The sequence below is a fragment of the Furipterus horrens genome, unplaced genomic scaffold (assembly GCF_987537825.1).
Source record: "Furipterus horrens unplaced genomic scaffold, mFurHor1.1.pri manual_scaffold_5, whole genome shotgun sequence".
Lineage (NCBI taxonomy): Eukaryota > Metazoa > Chordata > Mammalia > Chiroptera > Furipteridae > Furipterus > Furipterus horrens.
In genome coordinates, this window is record NW_028327175.1 from 118,092,863 (window position 1) to 118,120,698 (window position 27,836).

The window sequence follows — 27,836 nt, forward strand, 5'->3', positions numbered from 1 at the left end:
GGCCACGACACCCCGACGCCGGCGTGTGCAACCCGCCAGCGCCTTGCATAGCCGCTGGTCCACCGCCCCTGTCATGGTGCTGGGCCCACTTCTTGGCCCTCGGAGTCTCACCGCACTAGGAGCGGCTTGCGCCCGCTACGGCCTGGGTAAGTCGGCCGGGTCCTGTAGGGACCGGGACAGAGGGTAACAGTGGCAGGGGCCTGGGGGCCGGGACTGACTGGGTCTGAGGGTCCTGCCGGGTGTCGTAAACGGGTGTCGTAGCAGGGTAACGGCTTAGGCTAGCCGCGCTCTCTGAGGCGTTCCAGAGGGCTGGCTGTCCGCAGCCGGCCGTTGGGCGTGGAGGCAGCCCGCGGGCGCGCGCGGGTGTGGCGGCAGGGAGTAACTGGGTCGCCACGGCTGACGCTGATGTTTTTTTTATCGACGTAGCATTTTTAATCTTCGCTAATAGTGTCGGGCAGGCCGGTTGGTTAGAGAAAGGCTGGCTGCACAGCAGTTGGGTCAGATTTTGAGAGGACAGAGTGTGGGGTAACTGGTCAGCTGAGGTGCTGAAGGGTTTCTGCTAGGTAAGGAGACGTGTTCCCCCGCCCTCGGACCGGCCTCCCTCTGGTCTGCCTGGCAGCCACCGTCGTCCTTGACGCTGGGTGGTGCGGGGGGTGGGGGTGGGGGTTTCCCACATATTCCGATCCTGGAATGCTGTGTATATTCCCCACAAATTAAATCACAGCTTTTCATCTGAGCTTCGGATGACAAGAACATGAGGCACGGATTCTAAAGTGATGTGAAAGGGGAGAACCCTAGAGCAATGCTTAGAATTCCAACAAGACTGGGTCCTGTGATCTGTGGGACCCTGGCCCTCCCTGGCTGTCTTTTCATCAATGCTTCTAAAATGAGAGGCATTGGGCACACTATCCTCCAAGAGCTTGCTCTTCTAGCTGTCAAATTAGAGTCTAACCTCTTGTTTTGTTGGGCTTTTATTTTGAAATCTCCTTTTCTTAGTTTCATGACATTTTATCTGGCTGATGTAGCAATAAGGGCAGAAGGTTAGCCCCAGCCTCTGGGACCTGGTTAACAGTTAGCTAAATGGTGGGAGGGCAATAGGTAAGCAGATTGAACAAGCAGAGAAACCACTCTTGGCCATTTTCAAATTCTACTGAAAACAGTCAAGGTTCTGGAGTGGGTAAAGTATCGCCATTACTAAGGAAAGAGTGTTTTGTTTTGTTTTTTCCATTCAAGGAAACTCGTCAAAGTGTCAGAAGTTAGACAGATAGTGTAAGTGGGACTGTGGGGAATTGCCAGGAGTGTGGCTGCCTCAAATGGCCCCAGCCATTTGATGTCATGAGAAGGACCAGCCCCATTCAAAAGAAGCCAGACAAAGCATGTCTCAGTACTTGGCCCAGACCATTTGCTGTAGGTCTGTGCCCTCTGGTTGCACAAAAGATCACACTTGCAAACCAGTGCGCTAGGAGCATTCCTCAGCCTGTGGTGGCCTAGGTGATATAATTTTTGGAAAAGGACTAAGGTTTCTGGTGGTGATTGCACTGGATGAATTCTTTCGTTAAAGATAATGGCATCTTCCCCAGGTTCCCAAGGGCTAATTGTAAATAATGTTTCCTTCACTTGGGCAGTATAGATAATGTTCTGTGGGAAATACATAAATGGGATCCCCTTTTGAGGAGGATGTTTCCAGGCATGGAGGTTTGTTTTTATCTTTCTGCCCCCCCCCGCCCGACATCTGCAATACATACACTGCTCTGTATAGTATAGCTCTTAGGCTCTGATAGCACTGGGGCACAGGGAAGGTAGAACATCACAGAACATCATACAAAAATGTTTATTCTATTGTGCATGAGGAAAAGGTCCTGGAAAATGCCCAGCTGGTTGTCAAAGGAAAGGATATTTGTGTGTGATCATTAAAGCTGCGGTTCAGACTTCCGGCTAAAATGGAGGCCTAGACAGACATGCTGTGTCTCCCTTCACAACTAAGAAGGAATACAACTACCTCAAAACTAGAGACAACCATAAGTTCCAGAAAATCGAGCTGCATGGAAGTCCAACAAACAAAGATATAAAGAAGAAATACTCATCCAGATAGGTGAGACAGCTCTACCTAAGACACAGAGGCAAACAAACACAGGAGCCTGTCAAGATGAGGAGACAGAGAAGTATGGCCCAAAAGAGGAAACGGATCAGGGCTCCAGTGGGAGAACTAAGTGACGAGGAGATAGCCAGCCTCACAGAGGAGGAGGTAGCCAACCTAAGAGATGTAGAGTTCAAAACACTGGTGATAAAGATGCTCACAGGCTTGATAGATATGGTTGAGTGTGGCAAACGCATAAGGGAAGAAGTGAAGGCTATGCTAAATGAAATGAAGGAAAATTCACACAAAACCAATGGTGAAGGGAAGGAAACTGAGGTTCAAGTCAATGATTTGGGACATAAAGAAGAAATAAACAGTCAACCAGTACAGAATGAGGAAACAAGAACTGAAAAAAATGAGAGGATTAGGAACCTCTGGGACAACTTTAAACACGCCAACATCCGAACCATAGGAGTGCCAGAAGGAGAAGAGGAAGAGCAAGAAACTGAAAGCTTATATGAGAAAATAATGAAGGAAATCTCGCCAAATTTGGCAAAGGAAATAGACATACAAGTCCAGGAATCACAGAGTCCCAAACAAGTTAGACCCAAAAAGGACCACACCAAGACACATCATAATTAAAATGCCAAAGGTTAAAGATAAAAAGGGAATCTTAAAAGCAGCAAGAGAAAAGCAGAGAGTTACCTACAAAGGGATGCCTATAAGACTATCAGCTGACTTCTCAAAAGAAACTTTGCAGGCAAGAAGGGACTGGCAGGAAGTATTCAAGGCGATGAAAAGCAAGGACTTACAACCAAGATTACTCTATGCAGCAAAGCTATCATTTAGAATGGAAGGGCAGATCAAGTGCTTCCCAGACAAGGTGAAGCTAAAGGAGTTCATCATCACCAAGCCATTATTATATGAAATGTCAAAGGGACTTACTTAAGAAACAGAAGATCAAAGTTATGAGCATTTCAATGACAACAAACTCACACCTATCAACAACTGAATCTAAAAAATAAGAACAAAATCCAATTAAGCAAACCAGAATAGGAAGAGAATCGTAGGTATGGGGATCATTTGGTGGGTTATCAGCTGGGTGGTGGAAGGGGGAGAAATGGGGAAATGGTGCAGGGATTAAGAAGCATAATTGGTAGGTACAAAATAGACAGGGGGATGTTAAGAATAATATAGGAAAGGGTGAAGCCAAAGAGCTTATATGCATGACCCATGGACATGAACTAAGGTGGGGTGGGATTGCTGGAGGGAAGGAGGGTACTGAGCAAAGGGGAGCAAAGGGAAAAAAATTGGGACTACTTAACAACATAATCAGTAAAATATACTTAAGAAAAAAGCAAAAAGCTGCAGTTTAGGGATTTTCCCTGGCCATGGCAGATAAGGTTGAATCTGCTTTTCGATGGTGCCTGTAGATGTGGTTCTCCCTGTTTTCTGGATCCCTTCAGGGAGCAGTCCCCATCCCAATACCTGCCCCAGAATTTCATAGCTGTCTTCTGTCACCTTTTTTTTGTGCAGTTTTAATCCCTTTCATGCTAAAACTTAAAAGTATTATTGGGGCCTCCATGAATTTTTAGATTGAATAATAGGAGTTTAATTGTTGAAAATACTCTGTCACCTGTCTTCTGGCTGGAAGATGCTTTTGCTTTTCCGTCACTCCTGGACATTCTGGCAGAGTCCTTTGGCTCAGTTGGATGGTGATTCTGTATTCTACACACCCAGATCTAGAACAGTTGTGGCCAACTCTCCATTTCTCAGGCCCTGGTGGTTTTAGTTCTTGCCATTCGAAAGTGAGTATTGTTTTCTTTTCTGGCTGGAGGCCTAAGAAGGGCTATGAGTAACTGCAGGTGACTCAGGCTGTGTTAGCTGAAGAGGCAGCACTATGCTATGGGTAAGAAACAGCCTGCTTGGCACTTTCATTTGGGGTTCTTTTTTCATGGTCTTCTCAGAGTCAGCTATGAACAAACCAGAGCTGACAATAATCATGTATGCCGATGGTTTGAATCACAGCCACAGGCTAATCTTTCTATCCCTTTAGAACTCTTGAAAAATAAAATAAGGTTCATTTACCTGAAAGAGCTAATTTCCTTGAATATGAACATGTATCATTTTCTAGATTTTCCTTACTGATGTGGTTAAATGAGAATATCCTCTTCTCCATCAAAGAAACTTAAACCTGCACAGTGAGCCTCGTGCTTGGATGTTTGCCATGTCAGTCCAGGATGTCACATTCCCAGGATGCCCCTACTGCTGGGTCATTGAGGGCTTGTTTTGAAGTCTGTTGTCTGATGTGACCTCATGTGGACAATGACCACTGTCTTCAGGTCCAGCCCTGCTGGGAATCCTCCATTACACGGATTTAAGGAAGAGCTTGACTGTGGAACAGAGTGCCATGAAGGTTGAGGTACTGCCCGCCCTGACCGACAACTACATGTACCTGATCATTGATGATGACACCAAGGAAGCAGCCATAGTGGACCCAGTGCAGCCCCAGAAGGTGGGAGGTGTGTCCCCAGCACCAATTCTTTATCCCCTGATGGATTTGATAATGGTGGTTTTCTTGAAATTAATCCATTCACTTTTTAACAAACAGTTTAGCGCCCAGCCACTGTCATTGGGGCAAAGGGCCAATGAAAGGCATGGTGGTGACCAGAGGCTTTGTCATAGAAAGATGGAAAAGGGCTTGTGTCTGCAAAGTCCCTGGACAGAGAAGCAGGAACTATCCTTGCACTGTTTACTCTTCCTTCAAGCTTTTGGCCAGAGGGGCTTGGAGAGGTCATGGGGGATACTGAGCTGCCAAGTGGATCAAAAGAGAAAAAGGCCACCTTCACCCTGCTCTACTGCAGTTAGGTTGAGTTGGCAGGGTCAGGACAAGACCTGCTTTCCTGGCACACCCTGGGTTCCCCTGGGCACCCCCACTTTGCAGGCTAGTGAGCCAGCACTGGGAGTGTGATGGTGGCCTCTGTCCTGCCTCACATTTGGTTACAGGTTGTAGAAATGGTGAAAAAGCACGGTGTGAAGCTGACTACACTGCTTACCACCCACCACCATTGGTAAGTGCTCCACTCCAGAGGCTGAGCTCCCTCCAGGGCAGCAGAGCTGACTGGGCCTGATAGCTGTGTGCCAGGCACACCCTTAGGGTGGGGCTGGGTGGGGTTTCCACAGGCTGTCTGGGCCCTCCTGCAGCTGGCAGCCTGGGTCACTTGTGCCCCCACAGCATAGCTGTGACCACCATGCAACTGAGGGTCTGCCTCCAGTGGGGTTCTGAAAAGGCTTCAGGCAACAGCCTCTGTGCTGCTGCCCCACTCCCTGGGTCTTCCAGGCCCTAGCACCTTGGCGCTTTGATGGTGTCTGGTAACTCAGGGGCTTCGTGGGGAGATGCTTGTGCTGTGGGTCCTTCTGCAGCTAGGGGACCTCCAGCAATATCTTTGAAAGCACTTGGGCTTGTATGATGGGATGTTGGCCTCAGTGTGAGGGAAGAAACTAGACAGTGTTTTTAAAAATCAGCCATATTTGGAGAGGTTGGGTTTTATTTTTTCTTTTAATTAATTTAAAGGCTAAATGATGAAAAAGCACTTAAGTTTGGGTTTAGGTCTAGAGTTGCCTGTTTAAGGTCCTCCTTTTTGATTTTTTGAAACTTTCGAGGCTCTTCTAAAAAAGTAATGCCTATTTGGCTCTGAACTTTCTTTTCCAAATAACTACTGGAGGGCAGCTAACACCTTTGAATGAACCTGCCCTGTAGCATCACTGTAATTTAGGCTGCAGGAGCTCCACTTCACTGGCTTCTTTCTCCAAGTAATAAAATGAGGCCTTGCCCTGACTGGCATGGCTCAGCTGGCTGAGCATTGTCCTGCAAAGCAAAAGGTCACTGGTTCAATTCCTGGTCAGGGCACATGCCTGGGTTCTGGGCATGGTCCCTGTTTGGTGCGTGTGTGAGAGGCAGCTGACTGATGTTTCTCTGACACATTGATGTTTCTCTCCTTCTCTTTCTCCCCATCTCCCCCTCTCTTCAAAAATAAATAAATAAAAATTTTAAAAAAAATACAGAGGCCTTTTTAAAAAATGAGGCCTTTCACTTAGAGTGTTGAATGGATATTGTTTGGCCAACACTTGTTAAATGGTAGAAATGTCTGGGTTGATACAACTAAGTCGCCGAGTCTCTGGGACATCAGGTGCTAATTCCTGAAAGGACAGGGTCTACAGCCCTGTCCTTGGCCTGAACTACTTAGCACAGCTACCCTTTCTTTTGTGAAATTCACCTGTGCTGTGCTTTGGGCCTCTTGGGCCTCCATGTGGCTACATGAAGCCTCCCTCTTTGCCAGCTTTGCACAGTTTGCTTCTCTTTCCCACAATAAGAAACCCCTACATCAGGTGTTGCTTTTCTGGAGGGTTTTCTCAGTAGCTTGTGTTTATGCTAGAACATAAATCCTAAACCAGGCCCTAAAAACTGAGCTTTAGGGTATGGCCTGTGTCTCCCTCCCACTTACGGGTGGTGATGGTGAGCGGGCTTAGGGGCTGGCTTTGGCCAGTGTGTAATGGCCCTCTGCAGGGAGGGAGGCAGAGGGCCGGCCTCCTTTTATCTTGGGCTCTGCTCTTTCTGAGCCTGTTAGAAGAGTCTATAAACGAATGTGTAGTGAGGAGCAGATGTTCCCTTGTGACCAGAAAGCCCTGGCCTTGTCCTGGAATGGCTGGTGGCCAGGGGTTAGCGTGTTTCCTACCCTGCCCTATAACTGGCCCCATAAAGCTGGGGAATGGAGCTCTTCTCTGGACCCTCTTTCTGCAGTGCTGCTGAGGCAGGGGCATGGAAATACCTGGCATAGGAATGGGGTGCCTAAGAACATTCTTTTCAGTGGAGCCAAATGACAGACAAGAAGCCAGTTTCCTGTGTTGGAAGATGCATTTCTATTTCTGAGAAACATAACTAGGCAAATAAAAATTCTGTTTGATGGTGAACACAGATGGTGTATTATAGAATTGTATAACAGAAACCTATATAACTAATGTCACCCTGATAAATTGAATAAAAAGGAAAAACATTCTGTTTGGTCAGGGTTACAAGCAAGCCCCCGTCATATCAGCAGTAGCCCTAGGTCTTTTCGACTTCCAGGGACCACGCTGGCGGGAACGAGAAGCTGATCAAGCTGGAGCCTGGACTGAAGGTGTATGGGGGCGATGACCGGATCGGGGCCCTGACTCACAAGGCCACACACCTGTCCACACTGCAGGTGAGGAATAAACCCCAACAGAAAGGGACACCAGACCCTAGAGCTGTCCCCTTCGTTACCCAGGGACCTAGAGGGCACGTAAGGGCTTGGGTTCTGGACACAGCCTGACCTGTGGATGGGTGGAGGGCTTCTTGGGGCTGCCCCGGCCTGGACAGTCCTTTCTGTTGAAAGCATTACAAGCAAATCAGTGTGCAAATGATGACTTGATAAGGGAAGAAGCTATAGGGTACTGCTTAGAGATAATTGGGGAAATTTAAGTATAGGCTCTGCATGGGATCGTATTCTCATGCCAGTGCTAAATTTCTTGGATGTGATGATAGCGAGGTTATGCAGGAGGATGTTCTTTTCTTAGTAGATGCAGCTGGAGTATTTAGGGGCAATTTGTCAGGATGTGTGTGACTTGAAATGCATGTGTGTGGAGAGAGCACATACCGCAGATGGAACTATCAGCATTTGGTGACTCAGGTAAAGGTCATATGGATGTTCATCTTTATTTCAATTTTTGCATTTTTGATGTAAAGAGGTGGGGGGAGGGGGAGACAGAAGAAAGACAAGGAGAAGCCAAGCACCTAAGAAACAAAACCGTCTTTTCTAGCACAACACCTAGTTTTGATTTGGCCTGATTTTGAGGGAGAAAACAAAATAAGCCCCTTTAGTTTTGTACGGCAGCAAATACCAGGTTCTAAAGTGGTCCCTATCCCTGGGGGCACAGTCGAGGACTGAGTCCCATGATTGTCAGCAAGATCCACGTCTTTCTGTGTGGTGGGCGTGGGTTCTGAGGTGAGACCTGTGGGACCAGTGCCCCATGCCTGTGAGCCCTAGGAGCACACACCAGTGCATGTTTTGTTTCAGGTGGGCTCTCTCAACGTCAAGTGCCTGTCAACACCGTGTCACACTTCTGGACACATCTGCTACTTGGTGAGCAAGCCCGGCAGTTCTGAGCCCCCTGCTGTGTTTACAGGTGAGAGGTCAGGTGTGTGCGCTAGAGGTTGGACATTCTTTACAAAGACCTCCTTGGCACAGAGGAGGAGAAGCAGGGCACTTCCTGCCTGAGACTACACAGGGCGGAGGGTGGAGGACCACAGCCGTAGGGGTCAAGTCTGGGGCTCAGCTTCAAACCCACTGGGGCACAGGCAGGCTGGCTGGGCATAGAGGGGAGTGGCAGCTCCTGGCTGGCTGGTCTTGTGCTTCCCTCTGACTACTGTCAGGTGCCCTGGGGACAAGCCTTTCCTTGAGAGATGGCCTAATAGGGATGCAGCCCCAGCCCCCACTACCTCCAATAGCTGCCAGATGGGCAGGGCAGTGAGCCTCAGATCTGCCTCATGTGGGACTAACTGATGCCCTTCTGAGTGCTCATGTTGCCCATCCCTCTATGGACTGTGAGCTGAGCTCGGTCAGGGAAAGTCAGTAGCCAGTCCGCAACAACCCTGAGAGCGGCCTGCCTGACAGCCCAGACAAGCTTGGACGAGCTCGGGTAGTGGCTACAGTCTGCGGTGGCCATGACCCTGAGTAAGGTTTGTGAAGCATGGCCCAGCACTGGGCTGTGTGAGCAGCACTTAGTCAGGGCAAGCAGGCCTTTCCAGCAGTCAGAGGTATTTTTCCTCTTGAGAGAAAATGAAATAATGTTGATGCTGGTTGGGGAACCTGTGAAGGAGAATGGCCGTGTGATAACCAGGGTGGCATGAGCCAGTGGCTACGGATGAGCGGTAATGGCTGAGACTGCTCAGCAAAGAGCAGGCTTGTTGGCCCCAGGGAGCCCCATTGCCACCTTAACTTTTTTAGTGACTATAAACAGTTTTAAAGCTCTGAGCCTTCTAGAAGTTTGTTAAAAGCATGATATTTTAACTGCGGTGAAAGTTTGTTTAACAATACGATGGCTGAATGCAATGTGGGCTCCTGGAGTGGGTCCTACCATGGAAAAAGGGTGTAATGGGAAATGTGCATGGGCTCTGGGGTAGAGTTTAGTTAATAGCAATGTAGGAATGCAGGCTTGTAGTTTTGACAAATATACCAGGCGACATAAGATGTTAAGGGAAATTCCAAATGAGTAGGGGTACAGAAGAGGCCTCTGAATGGTCTCTGTAGCTTGTGTACAAATCCAAAAATTATCTCCAGATCTAAGGTGTTTTTTTTTTTTTGTTGTTGTTGTTGTTTTATTTAATATGCAGCTATTTTCAGTGTCTTTACTGCAGTGATGGAGGTGTGGGGCTGTGACAGGTTATAGGTCCCTGGGCACATTGTGGCAGCCCCTGGCCCCATAATGGGCTAAGTCTGACTGTGGTGTGGAGTAGGTACACTGACCTGCATGCCGTGTGTACACTACTCTGCAGTGGTTTTGCCTGTGCATGTGTGGTGAGAGCAAAGTGTTCCCCACTGAGTGGTGTGTGCCTGAGGTGAGAGGAGTGTGCAGCCGGTGTCTGGCTTGGCAAACCCTCAGTACATCGCACTCCTGTTTCTACTGGACATCAGTCTGCCCATCTCTCAAGTGGTAAAGCAGTGCCTCTCGGGGTTTTCAGGACCTGGGGGCGTGGGTGGGTCCCTGGGGACTGTGCTGTTAGAAGCTGAGTCCCACTTTAGAAGGTGTGGAAGGCTGACTGCTGCAAACACAGACCTGACCTGGGTCCTGCCTGAGTTGTTACTGTTGTCTGTGTGACAGCAGCTGGCAGGGAGTATATTGCCTTATTGGTGACTTTAATAATAAATATATGAAGATTCATATAGTGTCCTCAATGGGGAAGGAAGCTAAGGTGTCTGGGGCATCTACAGTAAGGACTGATGATGATGGGGGAAATAGGGCTGCTCAGCAGGGTCCCAACTGGCCTGCACCTTCCAAAGGTGGGATTATTGGTGGCTCCAGCCTTCAAGCCCAAATCTGAGTGACCCAGGGCCATGCTCGCCTCCCCTAAGATGAAGTCAGAGGAGGTGACAGCCCAGAGAAAGGTGTGGCTTTGGCCCTGGGATGTGGTGGGCAGGACTGAGCGCTGACAGGCCAGGGGAAGAAGAGGGGAAGGTGGCCTGGGGGACGGGCCTGGGTGAGGGAGCAGGACGCTGCAGTGTTGGCCAGTGGGGCGTTTGCGTTTGAAAGGTTAGGGTAGTCTGGGACCTCAGATCTTGGATCCCAGCTCACGGCATTAAGTGCTGAGGCCACAGGAACCGCTCAAGTGCCTGGGGAAGGAGGCTGCAGTAGGTGCTAGAACCATGGCTAGCTTCATAGGACTTCGGGGTGGAGGGACGGCCTGCTGGAGAGGTGGGATGCCACCTGGCACTCATGGCAGCTGATGGTAGAGGGTAAGAAAGACAACAAGAGTCTAGCATGCAGGAGAACAGTGGTCCTAGTTGCCAGGGAGGGACACAGAGGCCCCCGAGTCTCTTAGTGTTCTTGCTGCCGTGATGCAGCCTATGGGGACCTGGCTCCCCTGGCCCCAGTGGCAGGAGACCCATGACGTGCCCATGCGTGCACATAGCAGGTGCTGCCTCTCCCTGGACAGAATTCCTGCCCCTAAGTGGCTTGTTCTCCTCTGGGTCTCCTTGGCCTCTCTCCAGTTCCCAAACTCAAGTTGGGGCCCTTGACCTATGTGTTGAGGCTTTGTTTGCAGACTTCCCCCGTACTTCACTCCATAGTATTTCTCTGAGTGGAAGCCTTTGCTTTTGCTGTGTGGGCCAGGGAAGAGACTTGGGAAGTATTGATGGAAGAGGAATGCTGGTCAATGTTGAGGGGTTCCCAGGCCCTCCTCACTACAAGGGTCTGAAGGACAAATGCCTGGGGGCTTCCACTTGGCATGGAGCCAGTTCTCAGAAGAGGGAAGCAACGGTGCACAGAGACCTGGTGGGCTTTGGGCAGAGGGGGCACTGTCTAAAGGTCGGAGGCAGGAAGGAATGATCTGCAGGTGGCAGGCTTGCATCTTGAGGGCTGTGACCCCTTGTGAGGGGCTCCTGGAGGGCCCAGGTGGGGTTGATGAGATCATGGAGGGTGTTATAAGATGGCCCTGGGTGCCTGGGATAAAGAAAAATGCAGGAAAGCCAGGCCTGAGGGCGGCTGCTGGGCAGGTGGGGACAGGTGCTGGATGTGGGGACGTTGGCACTACAGCTGATGGGACTGGACAATGAAGGGAGAAGTCAACATGACTCTTAAGTTTGGGTTTGAGTGTCTGTTTGGAGGCTGGTGGTACCAGTGTGTGAAACTTCAGTGAAAAGTTTTGGAGTGGGTAGGAACCAAGAGCTGTGGGTTTTCTTTGGACCCTCTCAGGTATCTAGGTGGAGGATACATCTGAGGCTGGGCCCCAGTCAGCCCAGAGGACAAAGCGGAGCCTTGGCCCACAGATGGTAGGTGGTCAGCATCGTGCGGTAGTGGACCATCAGCCTGTTGAGAAGGTATGTCATACTGGTGGCCTCACTGCTCCGTGGCTGTCTGCTTTCAGGTGACACCTTGTTTGTGGCTGGCTGCGGGAAGTTCTATGAAGGGACAGCAGACGAGATGTACAAAGCCCTGCTTGAGGTCCTGGGTCGGCTCCCTCCTGACACAGTAAGTAGAGCCCTTATCAAGTTCCCTGGCCACTCTCCCACTCTGTCCCCTTACCTCTGGTCCCCCACCTCCAACCCCTGTAGTTACCTCTGTGTGGGGGAGGAGTGGGAGGGCAGAGGAATTTTCTCTAGAACCGTGAGTTTTCTCTTAATGCGTTTTTTATTGTTGTTTCACATACATGCAAAGGGTGTCTTATCCTGAAGGACAGCTCCCTGAGTGTCACTGGCCCAGCCCAGGGCTCTTGAGGCCTATCTCTGAGAAGCTTTAGGTGGAATTAATAAGTCTCATCAGGGCTCGTGGGTTTGGCTTTTTCCTCAGAGGGTGTACTGTGGCCATGAATACACCATTAACAACCTCAAGTTTGCTCGCCACGTGGAGCCCAGCAACACGGCCATTCAGGAGAAGCTGGCCTGGGCCAAGGTGAGTGAGATACGCCGTGGGGCACATCCTGAGGGTCAGTCACTGTGAAGAGAGTTCCTGGGACCATGTAGGATCTGGGTTGCTGGAACTCAAGGCATCATTTCCAGAGTGGGCAGCAGGTGCTCCTCAGGGCCATAAACAGGCTAGGGTTTAGACCCACCAAACTTTATGCAGGAACCAGGTGGCTTATCAGATTTTTTCTGACTCAGTGGGTCTGGGTGGGGCCTGGGAGTCTGTGTTTCCAATAAGTGCCCCTGCGGGCCAAAGTGGCAGATCCCCAGCCACATCCTATGTCCTGGGCAGCGGGTGGGGCTGTGGCGGCGGTTTGTCATTTGTTTCAATGATGGCCCCAAACTTGCTACTTTGCTCAGCCGTGGGGTTGACTTGTCCTAGAGATGTTTTCTGTGAGGCATTTGGAAAGACAGCTGGGTAGGCAGAGGGGCTCTCCTGGACTCCAGGGGTCTGTCTTCCCATTTCAGTCGCTGAGAAATGGTGTTAGGGAGAAACACACACACCTGGGAGGCCTCGGGTGCTGGGTGGGCTCCCTTCTGCTGAGTGCAGTGAGTAAAGCTAGCTCACACAGGTTTTGTTTTGTTTTTTAAATAAATTAGCCGGTTTTGTTAAGCATTCTTACCAGTTTTTTGAGGGTGGGCTTACAATACCCATAAAAATTCAAATACTTTTTTAGTTGATACAATACAGTATTCCCTCACTTATCACGGGTATTACGTTCTAGACCCCTCTGCAATAGGTGAAAATCCACGAAGTAGGAACCTTACATTTATTTTAGTATTTTTATATATTCCAAGGCTTTATAAACTTTTCCCACACACTTATAAACCATTCCCAGTCCCTTATCAACCTTTTCTACTCCCTTATTAACCTTTTCCACACTTATAAACACTACTTATGTTCTTAAACATATTCTGCACTCTTAAACCTATATAACTTTAACAACATATGTATACAGTACCGCAAAATCCTGCAATATAGTGAAAAATCCATGATAAATAATTAAATATAATATTTTTTAAAATCCTGCAATATGGTGAGGCCGTGATAAGTGAACCGTGATATTCTGTATCCCATTTTTTAACAGTACTTGTGTATGAATACTTTTCTTAATATAAAAAGCTCATCCTGTATATAGCCTGTACATACTGCTTTGTGGCTTTCTTTTCACTTAATACTGGGTCTTACCATACTTGCTCTTTCCATAGCAATTTATATATACTGAGCTCATTCTTTTCACGGTTATCTGGTTTTTGAAAACTAAATTTTATTAAGCATAATTTACACGTAATGAAAAGTACCCAAGTGAGCATTGTACAGTTCAGTGAATTTTGACAATGTTTGTACCTCTGTGAGCCCAAACACAACCACAATAAAAACATTTACACTATCCTCAGAGGTTTCCTTGCTCCCACCTACTGGTCTGTTTTCTGTCACTATAGATTACTGTTTCCTAGACTTCCATATAACATTACTCTGATGTGTCTGGCACTTTTCCTTAGCATAATGTTTTTAAGATTCATTCATGTTTTATTTCTGAGTAGTATCTCATATGGGTATAGTATAATTTGTTTACCCACTCATCTGTGGACACTTGGGTTGTTTCCAGTTTTTCCTTATCACAAATAAAGTTACTATGAATGTTTATGTACAAGTTTTTGTGTGGACACATCTGGGAACATACCTAAGAGTAAAATTGCTGGGTTGTATAGTAAGTGTATATTTAACTTTTAAGAAGCTACCAAACTGTTTTCCAATTGGTTGTACCATTTTGCATTTTCACTAGCAATGCATAAACTTTCCAGTTGCTCCATATGCTCACCAACATTTGGAATTGTTGATCTTTTAAATTTTAGCCATTCTAATAGGTGTATAGTGATATTTTCTTGTGGTGTTCTCTGATGGCTAATGAAATTGAGTGTCTTTTCGTGTGCTTATTGGCCTTTATATGTCTTTTTTTTTGTGAGGTATATGTTCAGATCTTTTGTCCCTTTAAAAAACTGGGTTGTCTTCATACTGACCTGTAAGAATTCCTTGTATATTCTGGAATTAAGTCTTTGTTAGATATAGATATCAAATGTTTTTGTGGCCTGCCTTTTCATTTTCTTAACAGTATCTTTCAAAGAATAAAAATTTATACTTTTCCTTGGCTGGTGTGGCTCAGTGGATTGAGTGCCAGCCTGTGAATCAAAGGGTTGCTGGTTCAATTCCCAGTCAGGGCACATGCCTGGGTTGCGGGCCAGGTCCTCTGTTGGGACATGTGGGAAGCAACTACACATTGATGTTTCTCTCCTCTCTTTCTCCCTCCCTTCCCCTCTTTCTAAAAATAAGTAAAATCTTTTAAAAAGTTTATACTTTTGTTGAAGCTCAGTTTATTAATTTTTTAATACTTTTTGTGTCCTACCTAAAAAATTGTTGTATACCTATACATCACAAAGACTTTCTCCTATGTTTTCTCCTAGAAGTTGTATAGTCTTAGCTTTTATGTTCATACAGATTTCTGCATAAGCTCAGTGATCCATTTCAAGTTAATGTTTGCTTATGGTGTAAGGTAAAGGTAGAAATTCACTTTTTTATATATTGCCATTCAGTTGCTCAGCACCATTTGTTGAAAAGACTTCTCCTTTCCTCAGTATATTACCTTGGCATCTTTGCTGAATAAAATGGATCCTGTAGGAATCTACTTCTGCACTCTTCTGTTCCATTGATCTGTATGGTTTATCCTTGTATCAATAATACTGGCTTGATTACTATACCTTATGGTAAGTCTGGGAATCAGATAGTACAAATCTTCTAACTTTATTCTTTTTTAAAATGGATTTTGGTTCTTCAAAGCCTTTTGCATTTTTGTGTAAATTTTGGGATCATCTTTTAATTTCTGCAAAAAAGTCAACTTGGCTTTTGATTGGAACTGTGTTGTAACAAAAGATTTGGAGAGAATTGAGATCTTAACAATATTGATTCTTGCCCTGACTGATGTGGCTTGGTTGGGCATCATCCCACAAAGTGAAAGGTCTCTGATGTCCGGTCAGGGGTGGACAAGAAGCAGTCAATCGATGTTTCTCTCCCTCTTTCTCCCTCCCTTCCCCTCTCTCTAAAGCTAAATAAAATCTTTTTAAAAAATTTGAGTCTTTCCATGAACATGATACAGCTTTCCATTTGTTGAGGTCTCAGCATATTTTACAATTTTCACTGTTAAAGATCTTGCACATATTGCTAAATGTATTCCTAAGTACTTGATGTTTGTGGATTTTATGTAAATGATTATTTGTTGATAGTCTTTAGAAATACAGTTGATTTTTGTATTTGGACCTCATGTCCTTGTGACTTCGGTAAACTCACTTATTCTAGCATCTTCCATAGGTTCCTTAGTATACAATTATGTCATCAACTAATACAGATAGTTTTATTTCTTCCTTTCAAATCTGTGTGCCTTTTTAAATTTTTCCTGCCTTATTGCACTGGCTAAGATCTCCAGTACAGTGTTAAACAGAAGTGGTGAGAGTGGATATATTTGGCTTGTTCTCAGTCTTAAGGACAAACCATTCAGTTTTCACCATTAAATACATTAGCTGTGGGTTATTCATAAATCCTCTTAATCACTTATATTTCTTGTTTTCTGAGAGTTTCTATCATGAGTTGGTGTTGAAGTTTGTGAAATGGTTTTTCTTCATTTACTATATAATCATGTATTTTTTTCTCTTTTATTCTGTTAATGTGGTGGAGTACCTCGATTGGTTTCAGGTGTAAAACCAACTTTGCTTTCTGAATAAACTTTAGTCATAATCTATTATTATCCTTTTCATATGTTGCTAGAGTCTATTTTTGTGTCTGTGTTTTTAAGGGATATTGGTTTAGTTTTATTTTCTTGCGTTGTGTTTGTTCTTAATATCAAGGTAATACTGGCCTCATAAAATGAGAAAGTGTTTCCTCCTTCTAGTTTCTGCGTTTTCTATGACCATTATTCTTTCTTTCTTTAATATTTGTTAGAATTCATCACTGAAGCCATGTGGATATTGAATTCTTTTTGTGGATTTTTTTTTGTTATGAATTAATTTATTTGTGTAGGGCTATTAGATTTTTATATCTTCTTGAGTTAGTTTTGAAATGGAATTTGTCCATTTCATCAGGGTTTTCAAGTTTATTGCCAGAGTTTTCATACTTTTTGCTCCCTTTTTAATACCAGCCTGTTGAGGTTTAGTTAACATGTAATAAACTGCACCAGTTTAAAGTGAGGAACTGAGTGAATTTTGACAGGTGTGTATACCAGTGAAATGACTAGCACTACAAGTAAGTCAGAACATTTTCATCACCCCCAAATCTTCCTCATGCCCCTTTCTTTTACTGCCCTGTCTCAAGAGGACTACTGATTTATTGTATTCCATTAGAGGTTAGTTTGCATTTTCTAATAAAGTATTTTATATAAATGGAACTATACAGTATGTACTTTTTTTTCACTCAGCAGAATTATTTTAAGATTCATTCATGTTGCTGCATGTATCAGTAGTTCATTCCTTTTTATTGCTAAGTAGAATTCCATTGTTTGGATATACCACATTTCGTTTTTCCATTCATCTGTCAATAGACATCTGTGTTGTTTCCAGTAATTGGCTGTTGTAAATAAAGCTGCTATGAACATTTGTGTACAAGTCTTTGTGTGATGTGTTTTGATTTCTCTTGAGTAAATACCTAAGAGTGAAATGGCTGGGTTCTATTAGGTATATGTTTGACTTGTAAAGAAACTGCCAAACTATTTTTGTAAGTGTTTGTATTATGTTACATTTCTACCAGCAAAGTGTGAGATTTCCAGTTGTTCCGTATCCTCATCAGCACTTGGTATTGTCAGTCTTTTTAATTTTAATCATTTTAATGGGTATGTAGTGGTGTTCCATTGTGGTTTTAAGTTGCATTTACCTAGGCCCAATAATGCTGAGCAACATTTTATATGCATACTGGCTATTTTGTGAAGTGTTTATTCAAATCTTTTTGCCCACTTAAAACATTGGATTATTTTCTTCTTACTGAATAATAAGAGGATTTTTCAAAAGTATGTTCTGGATACAAGTCCTTTGTCAGATATATGTGTAGTGAATAGTTTTTCCCATTCTGTGGCTTGCCTTTTATTTTCTCAACAATGTTTTTTGAAGAATGTTTTAAATTTTGATGAAGTCCAGCAATATTAACTTCCTTTTATGGTTCATACTTTTTGTCTCCTAAATAAGAAATCTCTGCTTTCCCCAAGGACAAATTTTCTCCTTTGTTGGTAGTTTGTGTTCTTTTTCTTCATCATTCTTATCAATTTTGATTTTTAATAAGAACTTTTGCCTTAATTTTCCTTTTTTGTTTTTCCATTGCACTGATTTCTGCTCTTGTTTTTTTTTAAACTCCTTCCATCTACTTACTATGGATGTACTTTGCCTTTTTTTTTTTTTGAATAGATTCTTAATATGGAACTAGAGTTCATTGATTTTAGACCTTTCTTCTTTTCTAATATAAGCATTGAAAGCTAAAAACTTACTTCCCAGTACTCCTCTAGCAGCATCCCACAAATTTTCAAATGTTGTATTTTCATTATCTTCAATTTGAAATATTTAAAAAAATCCCTTGTGATTTCTTCTTTGACACATGACTTGTAATGAATTATGTAAAACTTTTTTAGCCTTTTAAACATTTATTATGAGAATTTTCACATATATAGAAACATTGAAGGAATTTCATAGTGAATATTCATATACCTAACACCTATTCTCTATTACTAATATTTTACTATACTTATTTTATCACTGTCCATCCATCTTACTTTCAAATATTGTATACTGATGTGTGAATGTCACCCATATATCATTTTACCAGTTCCATTAGGGAGGACATTGAGGGTTTCCAACTTTCTTGCTCTTATGAACTGTGCTGCAGTATTTACATTTCTGCATCCTTCCTGCTTCTGTAGGAAAATCACTACACATTAACACTCACTTTAATAGATAGCCTAAAAGGTTATGACAGTTTCCATTCCACCAGCTAAACATGTAAGAACCTGTTTTAAACTTAGAAGTGTTAACATGTTTTCTTCCCTCATAGGAGATAGAATAAGAATTTTTAGAAGTGAATACTGGAGAAGCACGGAGGATATTATAAAACATCCTAAGCTTGTTTTTACCAGAAGGGAAAAAACAGAGATTAGCAGTCAACCTTCATCTTGATCTACCTGCCAGATCCCTATGGGACACACCTCTCATGGTTGAAGGATTCTTTCTTTTTCTTTCTTTAAGGCTTCACTTTTAATTTTCATTATTTTATTATTATTTTATTGTATTTTTTTCCATCCATTACCATTTATCTCCCCTATACGTTCTTCCACCGTCAACCACCTCCTCCCCTCTGCAGTCACCACACTTATGTCCATGTCCATGTCCATGTGTTCCTTCTCTTTTTTTCTTTTTTGCTTGATCCCTCCACCCTGCTTCCCCCCTCCCCCCCTCAGAGGGGTCATCCTGCTCTCTCTTAGTCTGTCTCTATTTTGCTTGCTAATTCAGTTCATTAGAGTCCACATATGAGTGAAATCATATGGTACTTGTCTTTCTCTGACTGACTTATTTTACATAGCATAATGTTCTTCAGGTCCATCCATGCTGTTGCAAAGGGTAAAGCTTTTTCTTTTCTACAACCGAGTAGTATTCATTGTGTAAATGAACCATAGCTGTTTTATGCACTCATCTACTGATGGACACTTGGGATACTTCCAAATTTTGGTTATTGTAAATAATGCTGCAGGGAACATAGGAGTGCATAAATGCTTTTAAATTAGTGGGAGCATTATTTCTTGATGTCATTGATCAGTGTTGGGGGTGGCAAGATCCTGACCCTCTGGTCTGAGAACCCCAATGGTCAGGATGCCTGGGCTTGGGTGTCAGCAGCTATTGTCCAAGCTCTGGCCCTGTGATCCTCTGGGTTAGCCAAGCAGAAGGGCAAGGGTTGCTGGGTTGGTGAAGACCCCCAGCTGTTAATTCTGATCTTCCCGTAGAGTTTCTTTAGAAGCGAACAGTTGGCCAGACAGCCTTGTTTGCATCTTCTCTCTGTTTGCCTTGGTCATTTTTGATCAGGGGCAAGATCATCCTGACTGGAGGTGATAAAGTGCCAATTGAGGGCCCTTCCTGGGTGCTTCTCCCTTGGGATCCTGTGTAGGGCTTGAACCCCTCATGATGAGAACTTACCACCCTCTGAAGTGAGCTGTCATCCCAGTGAGGGACTCTGGGCATTTGTTGTCCTACCGTTTTTCCCAGCAATGAGCTGCACACAACCCATGCACTGCCTTGGGAGTTGGACAGTGGTGTTTTCTGCATTTTTGCTGGTTATTACTTCTATAACATGAACTTCATATTAATGGAAAGAAAGCTCCATGTTCCCCTCCACCTCCAAGACTGCAAAGGAAGGAGGACGAGTTGCTGGTAGCAGCTGCAAAGCTCGTATCTCGACAAGCAGGAAGGGGCCCAGCCTTACACTGACCTGGCTGTTCACTGTGCCTTCTGTCAGATGATGTTTTAAGATCATGAGAAGGTATTTAAAAATGAAGGTATTTGGAAGTTTCTGTATTAAAGTGATGTGTTTCTTTTGCAGGAGAAGTACAGTATTGGGGAGCCCACGGTGCCATCCACCATTGCAGAAGAGTTCACCTATAATCCGTTCATGAGAGTGAGGTGAGGGTGTGAGCGGGTGGCGCTGGCCGTGGGTGTCCTGGCCTCTGCTGCACTCACGCACTGTCCGCTCACTGAAACTCCTTCTGAAGATCCCCAATGGTGGAGGAGACTGCCCTGAAATCTTGATTAAGTATAGCCATAGAATCAGACCTGTTTTCTTAAAGGTGATGGCAGCAGGACACTTTCCTTGGTGCCCCTAGCAAGGGGATGGGGCGAGGGTCCATAGGTGGGAGAGGTGCGTTGTTGGGGAGCCTCATGGCGCTGGGCAGTTGTGGGCGCCTGCGTGGGGCCAGTGCCCCTGCTTCCCGTGTTGCCAGCAGGACTGGGCTTGGGGAGCATGCCATCCACTGTTAGGCGCACCCAAGTTGGCCATGTGCTGTTGCATTCCAATTCTCAGAATGCCCGGACTCCTCCAGACTCTTCTTCCCTGGCGTCCTGGGAGGGGTGGTGGGCGGGGCTTGCGGCCTGCAGCCTGATGCTTGGCTCTGCAGGGAGAAGACTGTGCAGCAGCATGCGGGCGAGACGGACCCTGTCACCACCATGAGGGCCATCCGCAAAGAGAAGGACCATTTCAAGGTGCCCCGGGACTGAGGTGTCTGAGGGGCCTGGCGTGCCCGTGGCTGCTGCCTTCAAGTGCATTTGGGTGTTCAGATGTTTTAGGTGAACTTCCTGCTGGGAGTGTAGGAAATTGAGTCTTAGTGTAAGTTTAAATTAACTTCAGAGTCCTTTGCTTGTATTATGAAATGTTTTAATGCATATTTATAAGAGAAGAATTTAGAAAGTATTTATTCCTGGAAGTTCTGCTTGCAGACTGTGTGTTCTCTGGCTTTTTTGTGGGGCCCCTGCGTGACACCCCAGTATTACCTGTCCCTCTTTCCCCTGTCAAGGCCAGCAGCCCTGTGCTCATCAGAACAGGGCAACTGGGTGGGGGTGTACTGTTCTTTTCCTCCACCTTCCTCCCCTAGTTACTTCCAGAGGAAGTCATTCTCTCAAGAGTCCTGTGTCACTATCTTCACAGAGTCATTGCTGTGTTGCTGTAGTCAGGCCTGGAGCACCTCCCTGGGCTGGGTCATTGTGCAGTGAGGTTAGAGGCTGGGGCCAGGCCTGGGGGCTTAGGCTGGGAACTACTGCCATATGGAACCCATGCGGTCCAAACTTCACACACCCCAATCCCTGCAAAGTCTGGCCCATCCTGGGGACGTTCCCAGGGACCATTGTAGGCAAAAGAGCTGATGAAAGGGATGTCAAGATGCCATCTACATGCCATCTATGGCGGAGCGTCACTGGGCACCCACATGGCTGTGAGACATGAATGTTGGCACCTTGCAGCTCTGTTCAAGGTCTGCCCCACTCAGGGCTGGACAGGTAGAGGTTTCCATGTCCTTCCCAGTGGCAGTGTGGGAAAGCCCGAGGCCGAGCTCTCTGTGGGTGTCCCCACTCTGCAGCTATACTCTCTGCCTTTGCCTGAGAAAATTTGAACTGCGGCCGTTCTGGGAAAGCACCACACTAGGCATGGCTCCTTAGCTGCAATGGCAGCCTGGTCTTCCGGCCTGAGCAGACAGGGTAAGCTGTGCATGCACTGAGTCCCATCCCAGGCAGAGAGGGTGGGCTGTCCAAGCAAGGAGGAATGGGGTGGGACAGCCATGGGATGTCCTGATGCCACTCAGGGTTTTTAGATGGGAGAGGGTAGGGACGGGTCCCAGGGTGTGTGGCCCAGACCCAGAGGACAGTTGGTGGAAGGAAGAAGGGATGTTTGTTCCCAAATAACTTTTTCCTGGATCTGGAAGTTTTCTTCTGTGTTTGACATTTTCAGTTTGGCTTCGATCTGTGACAAAAGAATAGTGCCAGGCAAGGCTCTGCTTGCTGAAGCCTGTCACTGCGGCCTCTGGTCAGTCTTTGTCATTGTGACGATATGCAGACTGTGTGCCGCCACCTCTGTTGATGTCACATTTACTCCTCGTCCCAGACAGGTGATAACAAAGCATGGTTGTCTATCGCCCCTCTCCCTAGAGTCCTCAGATCCCAGAGATCATTTGTCCCTGTTTTTGGCTGAGCTTGGGGCACATGTCATTCTGCAGTTACCTGCATGGGCCATGATGCTTTGAGTCTGGGAATCCAGGACATTTAAAGATTGCATGAAAACCACATAGAAACATTCTTGTCCAGAGATCGGACATTCTAGATAGAGCCAAAACTCTCTGTGACCAGCAGCCTCCCCACATGTGTAAGGGTGTCATGGAACGGGATTTACATGGGTCCTTCTAGATGCTTCATTTTACAACTTTGTACCAACTGTGGAAATACTGTTGCAGATGTCTCTGGACACAGTGTTCTGTTGCTTTATGAAACCTGGAAACATTGGAGATTGTGAGGGTCCAGGTGGCCCTTTGGGCCTGGTGCGTGTTTCACTAGGCACCTTGTGTGTTGACAGTCCCTCCCCATGGACACCGAGGTAACTGCTAGTTCCCACCAGCATGCCCGTTCCCTGGCTACAGGAAGGCTGCACTCAGGAGTGGTTCTCGTTTTGACCAGCTGCCAGCAGATCCCCCTCTTGCCAGTGTCCTCCATGATCCTGCCTCTCTCCTCCATGGTCCTGCCTCACTCAGTTCCTCTGTTCCTGATTGCACATTTAAATGTCAAAGAGTAGAAACAAAACATTTATAACATGTAGGGAACATAAGGAAAACATGCCCCACCATGCAGCTGTCCAAGGCCATCCCTCCTCCTGGGCTCTGGGGGCTTTCCCTTCATGCGATGGGACCCTGCAGCTGCCCTCAGGACTTGCGGGGTGGGCTGTGGCGCTGTACTTGGTCTGTGGGGCCAGCGTTCTCACAGTCAAGGTTGCACGTGTGGCCTGTGGCCTGGGTCTGGCTTCGGCTTCGAAGCCCTCTCCTCTATCCCCTGCTGCAACTGGTAGTGGAATGCTGCCGGAAAGCTCTGCGTTTCAACCCAGGAGAGCATTTGGCCCCTCTAGTACAGTGAGCTGACCCACTGCAACAGTGGGCAAGCCCACACCAGTGCCACAGCTGGGGTTTAAACTTGCTTGTTTTTGCCCCTCTGGAGAATGTGGAATGACAGCACTATATGGAGGCTTCACCAGCATCTACCTGTTTACTGGTATTTTTTTACACGCTTATTGGCATTGGGATTTCCTCATCTGTGAATGGCCTCTCTTAGGTTCTTCCCTAGTTTTCTACTAGATTTTATTTATTTTTTTTCTTTTTCTTTCTCTCTCTCTCTCTCTCTCTCTCTCTCTCTCTCTCTCTCTCTCTCTCTCTCCTCTCTCTCTCTCTCTCTCTCTCTCTCTCTCTCTCTCTCTCTCTCTCTCTCTCTCTCTCTCTCTCTCCCCCCCCTTTCCTTTTTATCCTCACCCGAGGACTTTTTTTTTTTCATTGCTTTTAGAGAGAGAGGAAGGGATAGAGAGAAACATCGATGTGAGAGAAACATCAATGGGTTGCCTCCCATATATACCCAGACCTAGGATCGAACCTGCAGCCTCAGTATGTGCCCTGACCAGGAATTGAACCCACAACCTTTCAGTTGTGGGACGACTCTCCAACTGAGCTGTACCAGTCAAGACTAGGTTTTATTTCTTATTGACCAGGAGGCCTTCCGTTTCATACACAGCACTTCATGAGTGCTTTGGTTGTTCATGTGTGCAGCTGCCACCTAGTTTGTTGCCGGCTTCACACTCTGGTGTCTTGCTGAAGAAATTCTTAATTTATTATAGTCAAATTCATCTTTTTTAAAATTTCATGGTAAATGCTTCTGTGCCCTGTTTAACAACAACTTCCCTCCTCTGATGCCTTCCTATAATTTCATCCAGTCATTTTTTTGTTTTGCTTTTCACACTGAGGTTTATAACTCAAGTGAAAATGCTGTTTATGCTGGTTACAGGATACCTGGGTGTCCCTCCTTTGTCAGCACTGCCAGCCCTGGTGAGCATCCAGGGTGCATTCGTGGCTCCATATTCTGTTGGTATGTCCGTTTGTCTTGACGCCGGCCTTATGTTCCCTGTCACTACAGCTTTAGAATAATTCTTCATTTCCAGGAAGGGACATGACCCAACCTCATCCTTCAGGAGAGTGTTGGCTGTTTGCTCTTACTTGTAAATATTAGGATATTGATATCTGAGATGTGGAGTGGAGTAATATTGACTCACTAGGTTGGGAAGAAATGACCTGGTGATATGGACAGTTTCAGGTTTTGAACATCCACTTGTATCTCTGGTGCCATCCACGCTGTGCCACTAAAGTGCACCTCTGATGCTGACCACCAGTGTTAGTGCAGTCCTATGGGTGAAGGACATGGTCCCCAACATGACCACTCTCACAGTAGACACTGCCTGGAAGCTTGGGAACCCCCAAGGCCACCAGCACTTCTGACCAGCTAGCTACAAATTCAGGGGTTCCCATGAACCTCTCAGGTTCAGCAACTAACTAGGATGTCTTAGAATTCAGGGACACACCACCTGGCTGGTGTGGCTAGGTAGACTAAGTGCTGGCCTGTGAACTAAAAGGTCGCTGGTTCGATTCCCAGTCAGGGTACAGGCCTGGGTTGCGGGTCAGGTCCCCCATTGGGGGCATGTGAGAGGCAACCACACATTGATGTTTCTCTCCCTTTTTCCCACCCTTCCCCTTTCGCTAAAAAATAATAAAAACAGTCACTTAAAAAAAAGAATTCAGGGAGACACCATACTTCTGATTTTATGATAAAGGATATGATAAAAAGTTTTATTTGGTATAAAGGATACAAACCAGGACAAGCTAAGTGAAGAGACCCACAGGGTGAGGTCTGGGAGGGTCCAGAACACTGAGGTGTGCCCTCTCTGTGAACTTCAGATAGGTCTCCCTGCTGGCACATCAGGGTGCTCAGCTACAGGGAACGCCACGAGCCTCACTATCCTCTATCAAGTTGATTTGGGGTGTCGCTGTGTCAGCCATGGAATTACTGCCCACATGATTGAACTCCAGCCCTCCCCCTGACATCCAAAGCAAGTGGACACTGACATTTATTCTGACTTCATTAGTTTAGTAAATGTCTGCATACTGATGATGTGACAGATAGTAGACGCTCCAGATGCAGAGGGTTCAGTCCTCAGTCAGGGCACATAGGAGAGGCAACCAATCAATGTTTCTCACTTTTTCTCTCCTCTTCCCTTTCTCTCTTAAAAAAAAAAAAAAACTTTTTAAATTTTCAATAAAAAAGTAAAAAGTGTCACTTCTCAAATTGATCTATAGATCCAATGCAATCCCTATCAAAATCCCAGCAGGATTTTGGAAGAAAGTAACAAGCAGTTCCTAAAATTTATATGGAGATACAAAGGACTTAAAAGAGCCAAAACTAATTTGAAAAAGAGCAAAGTTGGAGGGCTTACATTGCCTAATTTCAAAATTTACTATAGTCCTGGTGGGCGTGGTTTGACTTGAGTGTTGTAACCAAAAGGTTGCGTGTTCAGTTCCCGGTCAGGGCACATGCCTAGGCTGTGGGTTTGATCCCTGGTTGGGGCACGTACAGGAGGCAACTGATCGATATTTCTCACACTGATGTTTCTTTCCCTCTCTTTCTAAAAGCCATGGAAAAATGTTCTCAGGTGAGGATAAACAAGAAATTTTTGTTATCTTACTATAAATCAACGGTAATAAAATATATGCAAGGATAATAAGCATGTAGTTTAATGGAATTGAAAGTCCATTTTATTTATGGTCAACTGATTTCAACAAAGATGCAAAGATATTTCAATGGAGTAAATGATAGTTTTTTCAACAGGTGGCGTTGGGACAATTGGGTATCTATATGTAAAAAAGTGAACTGAGACCCTTACCTCAAACTATACACATAACTCAGAATGGATCATGGACCTAAATGTAAAATCTAAAAGTAATCAAGCTTTTAGAGGAACACATAGGAGAAATTTTTTGTGATTTTGGGTTAGGTAGCATTATGACACAACATGAAAAGTGTGAGTCAGTAAAGGTGGGGGATAAATTGGACTTCATTAAAGTTAAAAACTTGCACTTCAAAAGACAGCATTTAAAAAAATGAGAAGCGATAGACTGGGAAGAATATCTACAAATGTTATATCTGATAATTGAAAATATACTCTTGTATCCATTATGTATAAAGTCTCAGAACTAAATAAGAAGACAACTCAATTTAAAAATGGGCCAAGAGCCCTGGCCTGGTACTCAGTTGGAGTATCAGGAATGAGCTTTCAATCTCCAGTCAGGGTGCATACACGAGTCAACCAATGAATGCATGGATGGGGAGAACGGCAGGTTGATGTTTCTCTCTCTCTCGCTTTCTCTCTCTCTCATCAATAAATTCTTTAAGAAATGGGCAGAATACTGGAATAGACAGATATTTCACCAAAGAAGGTATAAGAATGGCCAATAAACATATGAAAAGGGGCCAACATTAATTGTCAGAGAAAACACATACTTTGTAATATGATACAATCACTTCGGAAAAGTTGACTTGTAAAAAAATTTTCAGGTTTTAAAACTTTAATTTGCATATTTTAAAAATCATGTGTCCCAGTAATTAAAATCACTTGAACAATAACAATAACAAAAATAGCACTGATTAAACTGCATTTTACAGCCTGCAGGACTACTTGGACCAGCTCGGACTACATTTCACTCTTGTCCCACCCAGCTTCTTCCTGTACCAACATGCAAGTTCTTTTCTTTCCCTGCCAGCCAGACAGGCAGATGGGAGAGACAGGTGCTGCCTTCCTTGTTAGTACTCTGATGTGAAAAGGGGCAGCACAGTCATTTAAACTGATGTAACCTTTTTGCATCTTACAAAGTTAAAAAGCTAAAAGAAGTAAAATAAGACTTGTACAGTGCATAGTGGTAGTGCCCACATTACAATTTGCCTGCTTGCTTCTCCTGTTCAATCCCTTCTTTTGAAGGTAGTGGATTTTTCTCTTGCATTTCTGTATTCTTCAATCCCGACTCACCAAATTTCTCAGCCTCAGCCATATCGAGTTTGTCACACACGGTTGCTGAGGAAGCCAAGCAAAGTGTGCAAATGAGAGGAATCCATCTGCTCAGCGGATGCTGCTCAGTGCAAAAAAAAAATTTTTTTTTAAGTTAGACTTAAATCCTATATGAGTCAGCAATCCACTCCAAAGAATCTATACAGGAGAAATTAAAGTCATGTCAAATAGGACTTGAAACCACAGTTTGGTAAATTGGACTACATAAGAAAAATCTTTTTGTATTTTTTCCATCTTTATTGTTGGTATTGGGTTGGCCAAAAAGCCCATTTAGTTTTTGTCCATAAAATAAAAGATACATTTTTCTTTTCAGCAATAAATTTACTGAGTTGGGTATTTTGAGTATGTCTGCTATCTCCTGCTTTTGTCTCCTAGTGCATAGAGCCCAGGGGTGCTGCTATAAATCTTCCAATGCATAAGACAGCCCCACTGCAAAGAATTATTTGGCCAAAATATCAACAGTACCAAGAAACTTTGCAAACCACTTTTGAGACTTCTTTTTAAAAAATAATTTATTTGTTTATTTATTTTTAGAGGGAAAAGGAGAAAGAGAGGGAGAGAAACATCACTGTGTGGTTGCCTCTCACGCACCCCCAACTGGGGACCTGACATGCAACCTAGTCATGTGCCCTGACTGGGAATCGAACCAGCGACACTTGGTTCACAGGCCGACGCTCAATCCATTGAGCCACAGCAGCCAGGACTTTTGAGACTTTTGATCAGTCACAGCACCTTCTCCATGCACTACACAAATCTCTTTCTATGTTTCAGTTGCATTTTTACCTTTCTTGAAATAATAAAGCACAACATGCCAAAAATGTCATGTATCTTCTTACATCTTCAATATTAAAATGGCTGCACAAAA

At 45.1% G+C, this 27,836-nt stretch overlaps 2 protein-coding genes across 3 annotated transcripts; one reads left to right on the top strand and one right to left on the bottom strand.

The window, feature by feature from the left end:
• On the top strand, window positions 1–27,778 carry HAGH (hydroxyacylglutathione hydrolase). Of its 2 annotated transcripts, XR_016511175.1 has the most exons (10): window positions 1–146; window positions 4,420–4,592; window positions 5,084–5,148; window positions 7,203–7,320; window positions 8,173–8,281; window positions 11,739–11,842; window positions 12,161–12,262; window positions 19,889–19,968; window positions 20,460–20,668; window positions 27,506–27,778. XR_016511175.1 is itself a non-coding variant. In XM_090277268.1 (9 exons), the coding sequence occupies exons 1-9, from the start codon at window positions 74–76 to the stop codon at window positions 20,557–20,559; spliced, it is 924 nt and encodes a 307-aa protein (XP_090133394.1). In that variant the 5' UTR covers window positions 1–73; the 3' UTR covers window positions 20,560–20,765. The 2 variants fall into 2 exon arrangements, 1 of the variants encoding a protein (XP_090133394.1); XM_090277268.1 differs by lacking the exon at window positions 27,506–27,778 and having other exon boundaries at window positions 20,460–20,765.
• LOC150009475 (thymosin beta-4-like) lies at window positions 26,428–27,053 on the bottom strand. Its single transcript, XM_090277270.1, has one exon. It carries the CDS (start codon window positions 26,952–26,954, stop codon window positions 26,838–26,840), a length of 117 nt encoding a protein of 38 aa, XP_090133396.1. The 5' UTR covers window positions 26,955–27,053; the 3' UTR covers window positions 26,428–26,837.
• Window positions 27,779–27,836: the final 58 nt, after the last annotated feature.

Coding starts and splice junctions, on each gene's coding strand:
- HAGH (XM_090277268.1), top strand. CDS start 74: ATGGTGCTGGGCCCACTTCTTGGCCCTCGGAGTCTCACCGCACTAGGA. Junction 7,321..8,172: donor CACACCTGTCCACACTGCAG/GTGAGGAATAAA, acceptor GTTTTGTTTCAG/GTGGGCTCTCTCAACGTCAA. Junction 11,843..12,160: donor GTCGGCTCCCTCCTGACACA/GTAAGTAGAGCC, acceptor CTTTTTCCTCAG/AGGGTGTACTGTGGCCATGA.
- LOC150009475 (XM_090277270.1), bottom strand. CDS start 26,954: ATGGCTGAGGCTGAGAAATTTGGTGAGTCGGGATTGAAGAATACAGAA.